We start from the raw sequence: 18,284 nt of genomic DNA, 5'->3' as shown, positions 1-18,284 counted from the left end.
TTCCCAGTGCAGCAATGTTCTGAATTGTGGCTTGGGAGAAGTGATTGAATCATGAAGGCTCTAATCTCATCAATGAATCAATTCATTGATGGATTCACAGGTGATTGCCCTATTGGGAGAAGGTGGAAACTCTAGGAAGTGGGGTCTGTTGAAGGGAGTAAATCCCCAGGGGCATGCCTGTTGGGACTATAGCTTGTCCCTGGCTCTTTCTCTGCTGTCTGGATGCCATGAGTCCTGCAGCTTTCCTCTGCCATTCCCTTCCTTCCTCCCTGTCTGCTTTGCCACAGGCCTAAAAGCAATGTATCTAACTGACTATGGACTGAAACTTCTGAAAATGTTAGGTAAAAGAAATCTTTCCTCCTTAAAAAAAAAAAAAAAAAAAAAAAAAACTCTCCTCTAAATTGATCTTCTTAGGTATTTTGTGACAGTGATGAGAAATTGACTTAACCAGGACCCGTAAGCCATCTTCTTCTGTCAGCACATTATCTTTTTGTCTTTTTAATAAAAGGCTTTTCTCTGCTTGTGTGCCAAGGGATAATGGGGCCAAGATTACAGGGATTAGGAGTTAGACCATTTGAAATCTGACTTCCAATACACACAGTACAAAAGTACAAAACACTGAGTATGCCTTTGCTCTCATCCTGGCCTGAATTCTCATCCTGAAGCAGTGTACCACAAGGATAGTTAGAGTGCTAATTTTGCTGAGGACATATGGCACTCTCTCAATCTTTAATTATTTCAGCTCCTATTGTTATTGTTATCATTATCATCATCATCATCATCATCATCATCATTATTATTTGGTACTGGGAACTGAATCCAGGAGCACTTTACCACTGAGCTACATCCCCAGCCCTTTTTATTTTTAATTGTATTTATTTATTTATTTATTTTTGGTACCAGGGACTGACCCCAGGGGTGCTTAACCACTGAGCCACATCCCCAGCCCTTTTTTATATTTTATTTAGACAGTCTCACAGAGTTGCCTATATCCTTGCTAAGTTGCTGAGGCTAGCTTTGAGCTCACAAACCCTCCTGCCTCAGCCTCCCAAGCCACTTGGATTACAGGTGTGTGCTACCACACCTGGTTTATTTATTATTTTTTATGGTACTATAGGTTGAACCCAAGGGCACTATTCTACCGAACTATATTCTTAGAACCCTCCCCCCGCCTTTTTAAAATTTTGAGATAGGGTCTCACTAAATTGTCCAGGCTGGCCATTTGTGATCCTTCTACCTCAGCCTCCTGAATATCTGGAATTACAGGCATGTACCACTATGCCCAGCTAGCTGTTAATATTTTAAACATCAAAAACCACTGTGGGGCCTCTTAGCGTCGCTGGTTACCAAGTGCGCGGAGGACCAGGCTCGAGCTTGCTAATAAATGACTGTGGAAAAAAAAAAAAAAAAAAAAACCACTGTGGGGGCTAGGGCTGTGGCTCTGTGGTAGAGTGATTGCCTATCATGCGTGAGGTACTGGGTTCAATTCTCAGCACACACAGAGAAATAAATAAAATAAAGTTATTAAGTCCAACTACAGCAAAAAAATATTTTTTAAAAAAACCACTCATGTATCCATAAGCCATTTCTTTTCTGAAAATAAAATAACAGTACTGAAAAATGGCCTAAATTTATATGCTGACTGTAGGTACTTAAATGCCCATTTCAATATTTAACTACTTGAAAATCAGTCTATCTCTCTTTCTACCCTTTTGTCTTTAGTACCACCTGGAATTGACAGCTCAGCCTACACTCTACCTTTTGAACACCATGGATGCTGACTCACTTATGTTGAGATGACTAACAGCCTGAGAGACTATATAAGAACCACTTTCTCTAAGCCCTGTTGTGCCAACTGTCTTAATATATCTCTCTTAATTTGGAGGTAAGTTTGGTTTATTTGAACAAAGGTAGAGATTTCCTCATAGGAACAGGGTTAAAAGTCAAGAATTACAAGTGTAGGTCAGAGGCTTGTCCACTTTAAAGCAGTCAAACAATAGGCAGAGTTAAATGATGACCTGTGATGGCCATACATCCCTATGGGGTTGTGTCTTCATTTCGGGGATTTCAAATATATGTATATATTATATATGAATGCACACACACATGTGTGTGTGTGTGTGTGTATATGTATGTTAGTTTTTCACTGCTGTGACAAAATACCTGAGAAAATCAACTTAAAGGAGGAAAGATTTATTTTGGCTCATGGTTTCCAAGGTTTCAGTCCATTATCAACTGGTTGCATTGTTTCTGGGTCATGGTAAAACAATATAACATGGCAGAAGGGTGTGATGGAACAAAGCTGCTCACTTCATAGTAGGAAGGAATTGGAGACAGGGAGAGAGAGTGGAGAGGAAGGGGGGTCAGGGATAAGTTTTAATCCCCAAAGCACACCTCAAGCATCCTTTTCCTTCACCTAGGTTCTATTTCCTTTTCGCCACTTCCCACTAGTCAATTCAAATTATGAATCCATCAATGGATTAATCCACTGATGAGGTCAGAGCTCTCATGACCCAATCACTCTCCAAGGTCCTGACTCTTAACATGGCTGTATTGGGAACCAGGATTTCAACACACATGATTTTAAGGGACATTCCAGATCAAAACTATACATATAGCTATATTTACATAAACCTGAACATGTAAGTTTAGGTAAATTTTTTTTTTTTTTTTTTAATACTGAGGATGGAACTCAGGAGCACTCAACCACTGAGCCACATCCTCAACCCTATTGTCTATTTTATTTACAGACAGGGTCTCACTGAGTTGCTTAATGCCTCACCATAACTGAGGCTGGCTTTGAACTCAAGAACCTCCTATCTCAGCCTCCCGAGCTGCTGGGATTACAGGTGTATAAAAACGTTATATAAAACTGATAGTTCTTTTATATTTTTTAAGGAAAATTCTATAGGTAAATTAGATATTTGTATTGGATCACAAGTGAGAAAAGAAAAGGAATAGTGTTCATTTTCACAGTGAACTGGTCAAACTGAATCTATTAAAGTGATATTTTACTATGCCAGTCAAATTTCACTTTGATTGTAATTGATCAAATTATCTCCTTGGTATCTACTGACATGAGCACATCGTTTCCAAGGAAAACAGCTCTCCTACTTGGTAATCATATTTAACCCTGGTTATCAGCCTCCTTCATAGTTGTCATGGTCTTCACTGTTGCTTTTCCTGAAATTTTTTAATTTATTAAACAGATAAAATGGCATTGGCCAATAAGCTTAATATATAGCAACAAGTTTTAGAAACTATCCCTTTAACCAATGATTGCTTTTTCACACCACAATGTAACTCATCCCATTCTTACATTTGACTTTAAAGTAGAAAAAGAAGAAACTAATAACATTTAACTGTGTTAAGTCCTAACATGGATAATGGAGGTATCAATCTTCTTTCTGACGTTTGTAGAGTTCCACAATGTCTTTTCTTTCCACTTTTCCCATTAACACTCCAAATATCACTTCTAGGTCCAAAGTCTATTTCTAGGAGTAAAATATTTATCTTGTTTACTGTCCTAGGGAATGCTAAACATTTCATTTTAAGATATTTCTACTAGGTAGGATGAGATTACTACTTGACTGGGACTTGGAAGATTAGTTCATATTATCATGAAATTCCTGCTTCCATATATATTATATATTTTTTAAAAAAATCCCTGTCTCCAACCAGGAATTTTTTTCCTTAAAATTTTCGGAATGAACTGGGCATAGTGATACATGTCTACAATCCCAGCTATTCAGGAGGTTAAGGCAGGAGGATCACAAGTCAGAAGCCTTTTGGGACAACTTAGTGAGACACTGTCTCAAAATAAAAATAAATGAATAAAAGGGCTGGGGAGGTAGCTCAGTGCTAGAGCACTTGCCTAGAATGTGTGAGGCCCTGGGTTCAACCCCCCTGTACACACACACACACACACACACACACACACAAACACACACCCCATAATGAAGAAGTATAAAGAACTAAAAGTTTGGGCTTGGTTTATAGTTCAGTGGTAGAGTACTTGGCTAGCATGTATAAGCCCTAGGTTTAATGTTCATCCAAGCAAAAAAGGAAAGAAAGAATAAAAAGCTTTATCATAATGTTAGTCAGCTTTCCATCACTGGGACAGACTACCTAAGAAAAACAACTTAAAGGAGAACTTTATTTGGCCCTTGGTTTCAGAAGTTTCAGTTTATAGTATGTTGGCACCGTTGCTTTGGACCTGAGGCAAAGCAGAAACATCATGACAGAAGGGCATGGAAGAGGAAGACTGCTCACCTCATGGAGGCCAGGAAGCAGGGGTGGGGGCAAGGACAAGATACACCCTTCATGGGCATGCCCCCAGTAAGTCACCTTCTCCACCTAGACCCCACTTTCTAAATTTTTTACTGTCTCCCGGCAGTTCCAACAGCTGGGGACCAAACCTTCAACACATTAGCCTTCAGGTGATATTCCAGATCCAAACTATAACACATAATTGTCTGATTGAAGATCAGAAGATTTGCCACACTGGGCCCAGAATCCTGCATGGAAGTACACTTGGCTGGAACTGAATGGCAGCTATCTGTGCCATATACTCCAGGGTGACATATACCCCAGCACATCACTCCTCATTTCCTTCTGACTTCCAACCCTGCAACCTTTGTATGACTTTGAACTTCACTTTCTTCTTTCATCGTTAAAGTGAAATGTCTGACCTCTCTGCCTTATTTTAATATTTATTTCCTCTTAAGGAGGACCTTTTTTTCCCTTTAATTCAGATATTACCTGGCTTCATTTATAATGGTTTGACCTTCTAAGTGGTGGGGAGTTTTCTTCTAAAATGACATTTCAAAATTCCCTCATTTCTACTTCAGGGGCTCTTAAGACTTCAGAAAAGAGAAGCAACCTTGTAGCCTAGGTTAGTGTCCTTTGGGTCTTAAAATTAAAATGGAAATAACATCAGTTATAAGTTCTCACTTGGAAAATTGAAGTCTCAATGTTTTGGTTTCCTTGTATAGAGACAATAACTCTAAGTGAACCAATTTGTTGTATTTCCCTGGGAAACTCCATTTCTCAGAAGTTTCATTACCAGAATGTTGGAGAAAGGAAGATAAAAAATAGGAGCATCCTATTGGTTAAACTGAGGCTAAGTACTCTGGAATTTCTGCAGCTCTTCTCCATTCTTTAACTATGTTACTAGAAACACAGTTGAGTTTACAGAAGTTTACAAATATTGCTCTGAGGTCACACAATTCCTATAATCAGAAAACTTGACAATAAACTGAATCATATTAAAACCAGTGGAGGAGGTTGATTTCTAAAGAGTGAGTCTTGGGTAAGCTTTTTGAAAAAATTAAGAACATTTAATCATTTTCTAATTCAGATTTACAAATCTAGATTTCTATAGGAAGTGTGTTTATGCAGTGTATTAGTCTGTTTTCTGTTACTATAAACAAATTCTGAAGCTGGGTAGGTTGCAAAAAAAGATGTTTATTTATTTTATAATTCTGGAGGTTCAAGGATATGGTCCCTGCCTTGGTTTGGCTCTGATGTGGGCCCCCTTGGCTGTGTCACATGGTGGATGGCATCATCGTGGCAGTGAGTCCAAGAGGAAGACATCAGATATGGAGACATGGAGCCAGAGAGAGCAATTTAGGGGTCAGATTCTCTTGTCACTACCTGCTCTCATGACAACTAACTCAGGGTCCCAAGAAAAATGCCTTAATTACTTTCAAGGGCAGTGTTCCCAGTGACCCAACTGGCACTGGGCCCCACCTATTTATTAATCTAGTAGTACTAGGGACTGAACTCAGGGCTTCAGCATTCTGGCAGTGCTCTACCACTGAGGCCCTACCTCCTAAAAGTCCCAACTTTATTCAGCATTACAGCACTGGGGACCAAGTTTCCAACACATGAAACTTTGAGGGACACACTCAAAGAATATCCATATGGCTGGGCACAGTGGCACATGCCTAAAATCCCAGTGGCTCAGGAAGCTGAGGTAGAAGGATCGTGCGTTCAAAGCCAGCTGTAGCAAAATCAAAGCTCGAAGCAACTCGGTGAGACCCTGTCTCTAAATAAAATACAAAATAGGGCTGGGGATGTACTCAGTAGTTGAATGTCCCTGAGTTCAATCCCTGTACTGCCCCCCCCCGCAAAAAAGAATATCCATATAGATATTAGTGTACTTAATCTAATCTAGGTACATTCATTTCAATTCCTATGGTTCAACATTATGGAGTCAATTAGTAAAAGGATGCTCTGATAAACTGTATAATCAGACACTGTCAGGAAATGTGTAATTAAATAATTGTTACTGAGCAGCTGGTGCTATATAACTGTGTGTCAACCTGATAAAAGAGGCAGGTAGAGCATATCCAGGCTTACAAATTAGTTAATTAGTAAGTAAGGTATCAAGGGTTCTAGTAACCAGTAAAAGTACCTTCTCTATTTCAAACTTTACCACATTAGGCTACTAAAGTTTTACCTGGAAGGTATTTTGCAAATGCAGGGATATCATCTTCCTTCAATGACTCTAACTCTCTACCTAAGCTATAGGGGATAAATGAACATCCTGTGTACCTCCTGACTTTTCTCCAAATGTGATTTTATAGCCTAATTTAAGCACAGTTTGTGGGTTTGCAAGCATAGCTACTGTTAATAAATACTTTGCTTTTTTTTTTTCAAGCAACAAGTATATTACTTTTCCTTTTCTGTCAGATTACAAAATTGCAAAACTATTGGGTTTTGTAAGAAAAGCCAGTTTCTACTGGGTGTGGTGACACATACCTGTAATCCCCAAAACTGGGGAGGCTGAGGCAGGAGGGTCGCAAGTTCAGGGCTGAGAAATCTCAGCAATTTAGCAAGACCCTGTTCTAAAAGAGGGGAGGGGACTAGGGATGTGGCTCAGTGGGTAAGCGCCCCTAGGTTCAGTCCCCAGTACCAACAATAAATAAATAAATAATCAAACAACAAATAAGTAAATAAAAATAAAATGAAATGGAGTTTAAGAAACCTTAATTACCTTGTCCTGTTTGGTGAGAATTAAGTGATGAAAGAGTATCACATTTAACGTATATACAGAAGTTTTCTGTAACCACTATATAACCAACAACTAATTTTCAGATTGGTTTGCATAGTATAGATTATTTTCTACTGCTACTACAAAGTAAACATTTAAGACGTGGACTAGGTTGTGGCTCAGTAGTATTATACTTGGCTTAGCATTGTCAAGGCCTTGCGTTCAATCTCTAATACCCAAGCACTGCAAAAATGGAAAAAAAAAATTTAAGTCAGAAAAAGACATCAAGAAGGGACATTTCTGGGTTTGTTTGTTTTGTTTTGTTTTCTGGTGGTGGGGATTGAAACCAGGGATGCTTTACCACTGAGCTATAACCCCAGTCATTTGTAAATTTTTTTATTTTAAGACAGGATCTCATTAAGTTGCTTAGAGCCTTGCTAAGTTGCTGAGGCAGGTCTTGAACTTGTGATCCTCCTGCCTCAGCCTCCAGAGTTACCAGAATTATAATTCTGTGTCACCATGCCTGGCCAAGAAGGGACATTTCTAAGATAATTATGAATGTTAATTTAAAAATAAACTTCCAAAACATTTCAGAAGATCTACAAAGGCTATGAGAATTCTTTTTTTTTTTCTTTTTGTGGTGGTGGTGAGGATAGGACCCCTCCAGGGTCCTCACACGTGCACTCTACCACCAAGCTACATCCCTAGCCCTGTATGCTGTATTTTGAGACAGGACCTCCCTAAATTTCCCAGGTTGGCCTAAAATTTACTATCCTTCTGCTTCAGCCTCCTGGATATATGGGATTACAGGAGTGTGCCACCACTCCTGGCTAAAGTAGGTGTCTTTCTAAACTGCCAATTTGAATATGCTGCTCTCCTCTTTAAGCCTTTTGCTAGCTAACATCATCTTGTTTCTCTTCTGGCTAACAACCATTCTAAATCTATCTTGTTTTTGTTTTCTATCAACCTAGCTAAACTGCAACTGTGTTTCCCAGAATTTGCTTCCTTCCCTAGTTCTAGTTAGCTTGACTCATTCAGGATATTTTGCAAGAGATTTGGAAGGTGAAATTTGGAGCAGCAGCTGCCATGTTCTTTAAAAAAAAAATTTTTTTTAGTTGTAGGTGGACACAATACCTTTATTTTTATGTGGTGCTGAGGATCGAACCCAGTGCTTCACACATTCTAGGCAAGTACTCTACCACTGAGCCACAATTCCAGTCCCTGCCATGTCATTTTTACATCCAGAAGGTTGAAGGGTTGATGCAGGGTGACCATTTCTGGTACAGATTGTACATACTGTGCTTTATCTGCTGGCTCAACTTGATGTTGTTGGGCCGCAGCCAGGTTTAGTTGCTTCTAGATCTTCATTAGCTTCTCTGGTTCCTGGGCCAGATGTACTGTAGCTCCATGATGTGGTGTGGGGGGCCATCTTCACAGCTCCTTCAGTTGCTTCTAGATCTTCATTAGCTTCTCTGGTTCCTGGGCCAGATGTACTGTAGCTCCATGATGTGGTATGAGGGGCCTCTCTGACATGCCCCACGTGGATGAGAAAAGGGTTAACTGCTGGAGGATGATGTTGGCGGTTTTTCTATATATTAACCAAAAAACTTATCTACTCAATAAACACACAATAGCCAGTATTCTTTTTAAATGAGAGGGGGCATGACGGGTCTGGCTATAGTAGCTCTGGCCTCTTAAAACAATTCGCCCAACTCTCTTTTGTTTATAATATACAGGTAAAGGAGGCAAGGATCAGGAGGAGCTTCTTTTGTGATGGACAGAATAGGGTGGAGTTAGGGAAGCCATTCTCTTAAGGAGAAATTTTCCAGAAGGAGTTAGGAAACCACTCCCATGCAGTGCCACATACTTCCCAGCATTTCCTAGAAGCCAGGCCTCTGTGTCCCATGGCTCAACCTAGTCTGATTCTGCTAAATAAGGACAACTTCCCACAATGTAGGTTCTCTACATTTCTCATGAAGGGAGACAGAGAGACTGACTCCAGGTCCCACCTGTCTTGGGTTGCAACTCATCCTTGCAGATTCCAGTTTATCTTTCCTTCCCACAGTTGCCTTGCTGATTTCTGGCCCCAACATCAGAAACATGAGCAATAGTTTCACATGGACTGTTTAGCCAGCTCCTGACATTATTTAAGGCCAGAGCTCTAGAATATATCCCTTTTCATGTCACTACTGGTAGTTTTGCTTCTCTGACTAAAGTCCGACTGATGCAGAATGTGATGAAGATGTGTTTCCAGAGGAACAGAAGCACCAGGACAGGTTCTCTGAATTGGTTCTCTGATCTGACTAAAGGCATTAATGACCATTTGTTCAGTGGTAACGAGGATGCTCGCAGGCCATGGCACTCAGGAGCAAGACACTTCCTTAAATTGTGACCTGTAGATTCTTTAGTCAAGGGCCTATAGAAAGCCAGGTTTTAAGTGAACAGATCTTTATTGTCATGGGAGATTTAGTGGAAATAGGGATATAGTGAGGCTGATTATTTTTAAGTGTGCTGGAGAATTTGCAAAAAGCCAATAATGGGCTCAGGGTTTTTCATTGCTAGCACAAGTTCTAGTGAGGAGGCTGAAAGCTTTAAAACTTCTTCTAAAGGAAACTCTTCACTCCTGTACCCATGTGGCTGATACTTTTGAAAACCACACTCAGGGTCTCATGCTGTGAGTATCTAGTTGCGGGGGCGCCTAGCACATAAAACTCATGCCAGGGAAGTGTGCCTGGCGCATAAAGACCCATGCCAGAGGTTGGTAATCTTCCTCTGGAGGATGATAGCAAGGACTCGTCATAAGTTGGGTGCTGCCAAGGCCTTCCCTGGAAGACGATAGCAAGGACTCGTCGTAAGTTGAGTAAAGCTGGAGCCCCTTCCTCAGAGTGTTAATCTCTCTTCCTTTTTTGTTTTTCACCAGAACTCACAATATTACGCGGATTAATCATGTTTAATAAAGTTCTTCGGTTGAAGGATGATGGGAACACAAACAGTTCATATGAGTTAACTCAATTCCAGTAAAATAAAGTTCATTTGTTTACACAAAGCACTAATATTCCTATAGGGAATGGTGGACATTCTGAAGCAATATGTCTTGTGATGTTTTTGCTAACTTTTACAAGATTCCCAGACATCTAGTTGCATATAAGTGATTCTCTTAGCTTCAGTGATCAACATATTTGTTACATCTGGTTTCTTCTGCAAAGTAATGAGCCTCCCACAGAAATACATTATATTTAGTTCAAAAGAAAAGTTTTAGTTCTTTTAGATAAAGATTTTTTACTCTAAAGACAATAACTTGGTTCTTAATAGTATAATATGATTTAACATAGCATAGACATGTAATTATAGTCATGAAAAATTAATAACAAATTACTAGAAGTTATAATTAATCTTAGCAGTAAGAAATCAAATAGAAGTTAAACTTCAAGGAGAAACAGGTGGTATACAACAACTTGCCTTTGTAAGTTTCGAGTCAAGGATACTTCATTGTGGGGAAGTGTCAAGTAAGATAAGATATTACCAGATGGCGCCTGTCGGCTAAATGCCCAAGCTAAATGCCCAAATTCTTCTTCTGTCCTTGAAACTCCCTGCTTTATTCTTAGTAAGTTTGTAAAGGGTATAAAAATTGCTTGTGAATTCAATAAACTTGTCAGCAACCTAACATTGACCTGAGTCTGTGTGGTTGCTGTCCATCGCCGACGCTGCGCCGCCTAATCTTTTGGGGCTTTTACATTTCAGGCCATCAAGGACCCCTGGACTCTGCTGCTAGGGCTGGTCCCCGGCAGTTTGGCGCCCGAACAGGGACCTGATTGGTAAGTATCTTATTCTTTTCTTTTTTTCAGGCGGTTGGCAGCTAGGATACTGCCCGGGGAGCCGCGGTCCCCTCAGTAACAGAGACTGAGAAAGAAAGGGCAGGGATTGGATAAAATGGGTAATACTGCATCTAAGGAAAGAACTTTATTTCTTGATATAGCAAAGCATTTATTAAAGAAAGGAGGTGTTACAGTAAGTTCTGCACAATTACGTCACTTTTTTCAGTTTATACAGGAATGTTCTCCATGGTTTCCAGACAGAGGTGCTCTTGATTTAAAAATATGGAAGCAGGTGGGTCATGATATGAAAAGTTATTATAAGTTGTATGGAAATGAGAGAGTTCCTAAGGATGCCTTTACATTATGGGGCTTATTTAGAGATTGTTTTGATACAAAACCACCTGCAGAGCAATTGGAACAAAAATTATTGTTATCTCCATTTAGTGATCAGGAGCCAGCCAATGATCAGGTTATAGCAGTTTCAGCTGAAGATAATCAAGAAACACAGGAAGGAAATCGTGATACTGATGAGGATGAGAATGAGGAAATTCAAGAAGGTAATGACCCTGATCAACTGTCACCCTCAGATCAGGAAGATTTGGAGGAGGCTGCTTTTAGATATCATAATGAGGATTATCCTCCTTTTGTGGCTCCTGTTACTCATAAGCAAAAATCATCTAAACAAAATTCAGTAGCAAAAATAGGGTTTCTAGGGGCTGTAGCAGAGGCACAAAAGGCTGGAGATCTTAGTCTTTGTTGCCCAGTAATTTGGGCTATTGATGAAGGAGGAGAACCTCAATGGGAGCCTTTGTCATTTAAGATAATTAAAGAGTTAAGAACAGCTGTGAAAGATTTAGGACCAACATCCCCTTATGTCCTCCAGTTAGTAGAAAACATTGGCTCTCAGCGGCTTACGCCTTTTGATTGGCAACAAACTGCTCGTTCTTGCTTAACTCCCGGGCATTATTTACTATGGAAAACCGAATACGAAGAGCAGGCAAAAATGACTTTACAATCTCAATTGGCTAAAGGTCTTAAAGATAGAAATAGAATGTTACTGGGGCAAGTGTTAGGAACTGATGATTGGGCTTCCCCAGCTGAACAAATTAAATTACCAAGAAAAGTGTTGGAGGAAGTCTCAAAATTGGCTGTAGCTGCCTGGAGACGCCTTCCGTCCTCTGATACAAAAACATCCTTTTTAAGTAATATTAAACAAGGAGGTATGGAACCATATGAAGATTTCTTGGCCAAATTGGAGGAAAATATTTCAAAAATAATTACTAATCCTGAAGCTGCCGAAATATTGTTAAAACAATTAGCATTTGAAAACGCTAATCCTACTTGTCAGGCCCTCTTAAGACCTATTAGAAGGACAGGGACATTATCTGACTATATAAAAACTTGCATGGACACGAGTCCAGCTCATATTCAAGGGATGATCATGGCAGCTGCTTTTCAAGGAAAAACTTATGCCCAATATTTAAAAGATATCAATCAGGGAAAACCCCAAAACACTCAAGGAAATCAGCCAAGGTCTTCTCTCTTATCCTACTATGGTTGCTTTATTAATACTTAAAGCTAGACAAAGAAGTAAAGAATTATTTGCTCAGGAAATGCATGAAATTATTATTCCTTATACTAGGGAGCAATTTGAGCATTTAATGCAAATTGATGACAATTGGACTGTAGCTTTCTGTAATTTTCTGGGAAAGATTTCTTTTCATTTACCAAATGATCCTATTTTACATTTTTTACAGGAAACTAACATTATTTTTCCAAAATGGACCTCTTCTTTCCCTTTATCTAATGCTATTACAATTTTTACAGATGGATCCTCAAATGGCAAGGCTGTAACTTTAATTGGCACTCGACCCATTGTTCAATGGACAACAGAGACTTCAGCACAGAGAGCTGAATTAGAAGCAGTTATTTATGCTTTTAATAATGTTAGTCAATCATTTAATCTTTATACTGATTCACTTTACATTGTGAAATTGTTTCCTGTTATCGAAACTGCATCCATTTCAGATTCCTCAACTATAGCGCCTAAACTTTCTCTCTTACAAAAATTAATTCAAGAAAGACATTTACCTTTTTTTATAGGTCATATTCGAGGACATTCTAAATTACCCGGACCTTTAACTGAAGGGAATGCTCAAGCTGACTTATTGACTAAATCTTTTATTTTAACAGTTAAAGAAGAAGCCATTCTTTCACATAAGAATCATCATCAAAATGCTTCTGCTCTACAAAAGCAGTTTCATATTTCCAGGGAAGAAGCTAGACAGATTGTTCGTTCTTGTCATGTTTGTCCTCAATATTTCTCTTCTCCACAGTTGGGGGTTAATCCAAGAGGCTTACTCCCTAACGTTTTATGGCAAATGGATGTTACTCATATCATAGAATTTGGGAAATTGTCATTTGTGCATGTTACGGTTGATACCTTTTCTCATGTTATTGTAGCTTCCGCTCGGACAGGAGAAGCTTATAAAGATGTCATTCAGCATTTATTCCTATGTTTTGCTATGTTAGGCATGCCTAAAAAGATTAAAACTGACAATGCTCCAGCTTATAGCTCAAAAGCATTTAAAGATTTTTGTTCACGTTTTAATATTAGCCATTCTACAGGTATTCCATATAATCCTCAAGGACAGGCTATTGTAGAAAGGAGTCATCAACGCCTAAAACAACAGATTAATAAACTTAAAGAGGGGGAATTAAAATATTCTTCCCCTCATCATATTCTACAACATGCTCTTTTTGTTCTTAATCATTTAAATGCTGATAAACAAGGAATAACTTCTATGATGAGACATTGGGAACAACAAAGTCCCAATCCAATTGTTATGGTCAAATGGAAAGACTTACTTACAGGACAATGGAAAGGACCTGATGTTCTTTTAACATCCGGTCGAGGTTATGCTTGTGTTTTCCCACAGGATACAGAAACACCACTGTGGATTCCTGATAGATTGATTAGACACATCAATGCCAATGGAGACGAACAAAAGACGTCACTCGAGAAGGAAGAGGAATTCTCGAACACCTTACCCGACCAGTTCGATCCCGGATGATGTTTTAACACGGAGGTTAAACGGATTACATCTTCCCCAAGCTCACTCCACTCGTCATTCTCCCTTTCCATCATGGGGACAATTAAAACGCTTAACTTCTGAGGCTGAACGTATGGTGACTAATTCTGGTAAAGCTAAAACACCTGAACTAGTTTTTCTGGCTATGCTTTCATTGCTTGCTGTTCAGGTAATGCCTGTACATGCCTTGAATATTCAAATTAACTCTGAAAAGGCCTATTGGACCTATTTTCCTAACCCTCCATTACTTCATGCAAGTTCATGGAGTCGGTCCAATGTAAAAATATTTACTAGTCATCCAGAACTCATGGGAGGCATATCTGATTCCTTTATTCCTCATAAGATGACAGACACAGTCAATTTTCATGGATTAACTGAGGAAACTCCTTTATGTTTTTCTCTGGATAATATACATTTGCCATTGGGATGTCTTCCCCTCAGTTATAGAACTTATTTGACTGACTCTCCCAAGTCTGACCCAATTAAAAGATATATTTGGACTCTAGAAATGGTCTCAATTGGTTATAATAATTACAATGAAACTTATATAAATGAAAGTCTTCCCGAAATGGTTAAAAAATGTGAACCAAAAGCTCAACATCCAGATGTTTATTGGAATACTATAGATATTAATATTGATTTTCCCAAATGGATCACTTGTGGATTTTCACAATCAGCTGTGGTATTTAATCCAAGGGATTCTCACACTTTAATTAAAGATTTTTCTGTATCTTCTCCCTGGACCGACTATAAACCAAAAATACTTGAGGAAAGTCAAAAGTCAGATGGAAAATATATTTTTTCTGGATCAAGGGAATTGGGATTTGGAGAGCCCTTACATAGGTGGTTTACTCCCGGTTGGGTAACTCCAACTTTTCAGTCTATTCTTAAGCATGGTAAACATTCATATTTTCCAGACTTATATAGATTGCTTACAGCTATTGATATAGTAAAATTAAATAGACCAGAAACTACTAAAGTTGAATCTTATAATGTTAGAGCTTGTATTAATGCTCCACATGCTATTTTATTAGGTTCCATTTCTAATGTTAAAGTCACAAAAAACGATGATGCTTATGATATACAGTGTAAAAACTGCACATTAACTAATTGTATTAACTCTACATTTAATAAGGATTTAAAGGTGTTTTTTATTGTACATCAGCCTTCTTATGTTATTTTACCTGTAACTTTAAAGGAAACTTGGTACGATGATCCAGGGACTGAAATCTTAAGAAAGCTAAATGAATTAATGAGACCAAAACGTTTTGTAGCAACGTTAATCTTGGGAATTACAGCTTTAATCAGTATCATCACGGCATTAGCAATTTCAACCACTGCTTTAGTACAGGAAATTCATACTGCTTCTCATGTTAATGATCTTTCACATAATGTTTCTGTAGCCTTGGCCACTCAGGAACAAATTGATAAAAAGCTAGAAATTCGAATTAATGCTCTTGAGGAAGCAGTTCTCTTTATAGGAAATAAAATTCAAAATATTCAGACTAAAATAACCACTAGATGTCATGCTAATTACAAATGGATTTGTGTTACCCCTTTAAAAGCTGATAATATTACTCGTTGGTCTGAAGTTCAAAATCATCTTAAAGGAATTTGGAATAATACTAACTTAGCTCCGGATATTTTAGATTAAAAACATAAAATAAAAGATATAAGCCAAGCACACCTCGCTATTGCTCCAGATGCCAACCTTCCAATGGATATTTTTAATAATATTAAAAAAACTATTACTAATAGTACCCTTTTTAACACTATTTTACAATTTGCTCTAATTGGATTTTGTATCTTTATGTTAATTTTTTGTCTTCCAGTTATCCTTCGACTCTTAACAAAGGTTTTTAAGGGCCTTCAAATTCAAAAAGGTCTTTTTGATCTTCAAAACAAAAAAGGGGGAACTGCGGGGGCGCCTAGCACATAAAACTCATGCCAGGGAAGTGTGCCTGGCGCATAAAGACCCATGCCAGAGGTTGGTAATCTTCCTCTGGAGGATGATAGCAAGGACTCGTCATAAGTTGGGTGCTGCCAAGGCCTTCCCTGGAAGACGATAGCAAGGACTCGTCGTAAGTTGAGTAAAGCTGGAGCCCCTTCCTCAGAGTGTTAATCTCTCTTCCTTTTTTGTTTTTCACCAGAACTCACAATATTACGCGGATTAATCATGTTTAATAAAGTTCTTCGGTTGAAGGATGATGGGAACACAAACAGTTCATATGAGTTAACTCAATTCCAGTAAAATAAAGTTCATTTGTTTACACAAAGCACTAATATTCCTATAGGGAATGGTGGACATTCTGAAGCAATATGTCTTGTGATGTTTTTGCTAACTTTTACAAGATTCCCAGACATCTAGTTGCATATAAGTGATTCTCTTAGCTTCAGTGATCAACATATTTGTTACATCTGGTTTCTTCTGCAAAGTAATGAGCCTCCCACAGAAATACATTATATTTAGTTCAAAAGAAAAGTTTTAGTTCTTTTAGATAAAGATTTTTTACTCTAAAGACAATAACTTGGTTCTTAATAGTATAATATGATTTAACATAGCATAGACATGTAATTATAGTCATGAAAAATTAATAACAAATTACTAGAAGTTATAATTAATCTTAGCAGTAAGAAATCAAATAGAAGTTAAACTTCAAGGAGAAACAGGTGGTATACAACAACTTGCCTTTGTAAGTTTCGAGTCAAGGATACTTCATTGTGGGGAAGTGTCAAGTAAGATAAGATATTACCAGATGGCGCCTGTCGGCTAAATGCCCAAGCTAAATGCCCAAATTCTTCTTCTGTCCTTGAAACTCCCTGCTTTATTCTTAGTAAGTTTGTAAAGGGTATAAAAATTGCTTGTGAATTCAATAAACTTGTCAGCAACCTAACACTGACCTGAGTCTGTGTGGTTGCTGTCCATCGCCGACGCTGCGCCGCCTAATCTTTTGGGGCTTTTACATTTCAGGCCATCAAGGACCCCTGGACTCTGCTGCTAGGGCTGGTCTCCGGCATCTAGTCACAATACAATTTAAATGTGCCACCTCACAAAGTCTCCAGTGTAAAATTGGCATTGCTTTGGAAAGAGAACCTTGAAAATTGGGATGGGGATGAGTGGAGATTTCAAAGAAATTGAGTCCTTGAACCCATATATTTTACTGAGATTCCTTTGCTAGTAGAAGCAGTCCTTCAGACCCTGCTGAAGAATGACTACAACCCAGGTCGATTGTGGTGATGGATGCTTGTAATCCCAGCAACTCTGGAGGCTGAGGCAGGAGGATCATGAGTTCGAAGCCAGCCTCAGCAATTTAGTGAAGCCATAAGCAACTCAGTGAGACCTGTCTCTAAATAAAATACAAAAAAGGACTGGAGATGTGGCTCAGTGGTTAAGTGCCCCTGAGTTCAATCCCTTATACAAATAATAATAATAATAATAATAATAATAATAATAACAACAACAACTACCTTTTGAATCAAAAGGTAATCTGCTCTCAAGGCAGTTGCAGTATTAGAAGAGCTGTAGTTGTAAATTACAGGCAGCTTTGTTCTCCAGGGAAGTCTGGTAATGTCTAGAGACATTTTTGTTTTTCACACTTGGGGTGAGAAGTGGGAGGATATGCTGGCAGCCAGTGGGTAGAGACCATGAATGCTGCCAAATATCCTGCAATGCACACGACAACCATCCACAACAAAGAACAATACAACCCCAAACATCATTAGTGCTAAGTTGAGAAACTGCCACAGAGGTAGGTATCCAGATGAGGTGGGTTGACTGCCAGAGTGAATCTGCCTTGCTCACCTAGTCCCTAAGCACACCTGCTCATTTCCCAAGGTTGTGGGAAATGCACTTGCGTAGGTAGCCATGGCATTCAGTGCCTTCAGTGGCATTCGTGGTGACTATCTATAAACCAGAAATGACAGTGTGAACTGCGAGGCTCCTTGAATTCAATGTGAACAATGGCATCTTGGCGTTATGGGGGTCAAGTGGCTCAGTGGTAGTGCGCTCTCCTAGCATGTATGAGGCCCTGGGTTTGATCCTCAGCACCACATAAAAATAAAATAAAGGTATTGTGTCCATCTACAACTAAAAAATGTATTTAAAAAAATAAACATGAAATATTTCTGTCTAAAGTTATTTGGAGACTATAGATTTAGGGAAAAGCACACTAGTACTTCAGTTGTTTGCTTTTTAAGTATAGCTTGTGTGTGTGTGTGTGTGTGTGTGTGTGTATGCTACTGAAGATTGAACCCAGGGGTGCTCTACCCCTGGCTTCATCTCCAGCCATTTTTATTTTTTATTTTGAGACAGGGTCTTATTTAGTTGCCTTGTCTGACCTTGAACTTGTGATTTTCCTGCCTCAGCCTCCCAAGCAGATA

General features: G+C 38.8%; 1 protein-coding gene across 2 annotated transcripts in view; it reads left to right on the top strand.

Moving 5' to 3' along the window:
* LOC306661006 (uncharacterized protein) overlaps positions 1-18,284 on the top strand; it is a 34,742-nt gene that overhangs the window by 12,301 nt on the left and 4,157 nt on the right. The window contains exon 6 of one of the 2 annotated variants that reach the window (XR_013763816.1): positions 1,723-1,885. Coding sequence is in view for 1 of the 2 variants with exons in the window: in XM_079139833.1 (XP_078995959.1) it covers positions 1,723-1,781 (59 nt within the window). In the remaining variant the exon portion in view is untranslated. Of the gene's footprint in view, positions 1-1,722; positions 7,284-18,284 lie in introns of those variants that run through there. The other variant, XM_079139833.1, reaches the window with a different exon arrangement.

This window comes from Sciurus vulgaris (genome assembly GCF_902686455.1).
Source record: "Sciurus vulgaris genome assembly, chromosome: 5".
In the NCBI taxonomy this organism is placed as follows: Eukaryota; Metazoa; Chordata; class Mammalia; order Rodentia; family Sciuridae; genus Sciurus; species Sciurus vulgaris.
This window is presented reverse-complemented; position numbering and strand designations above follow the sequence as displayed.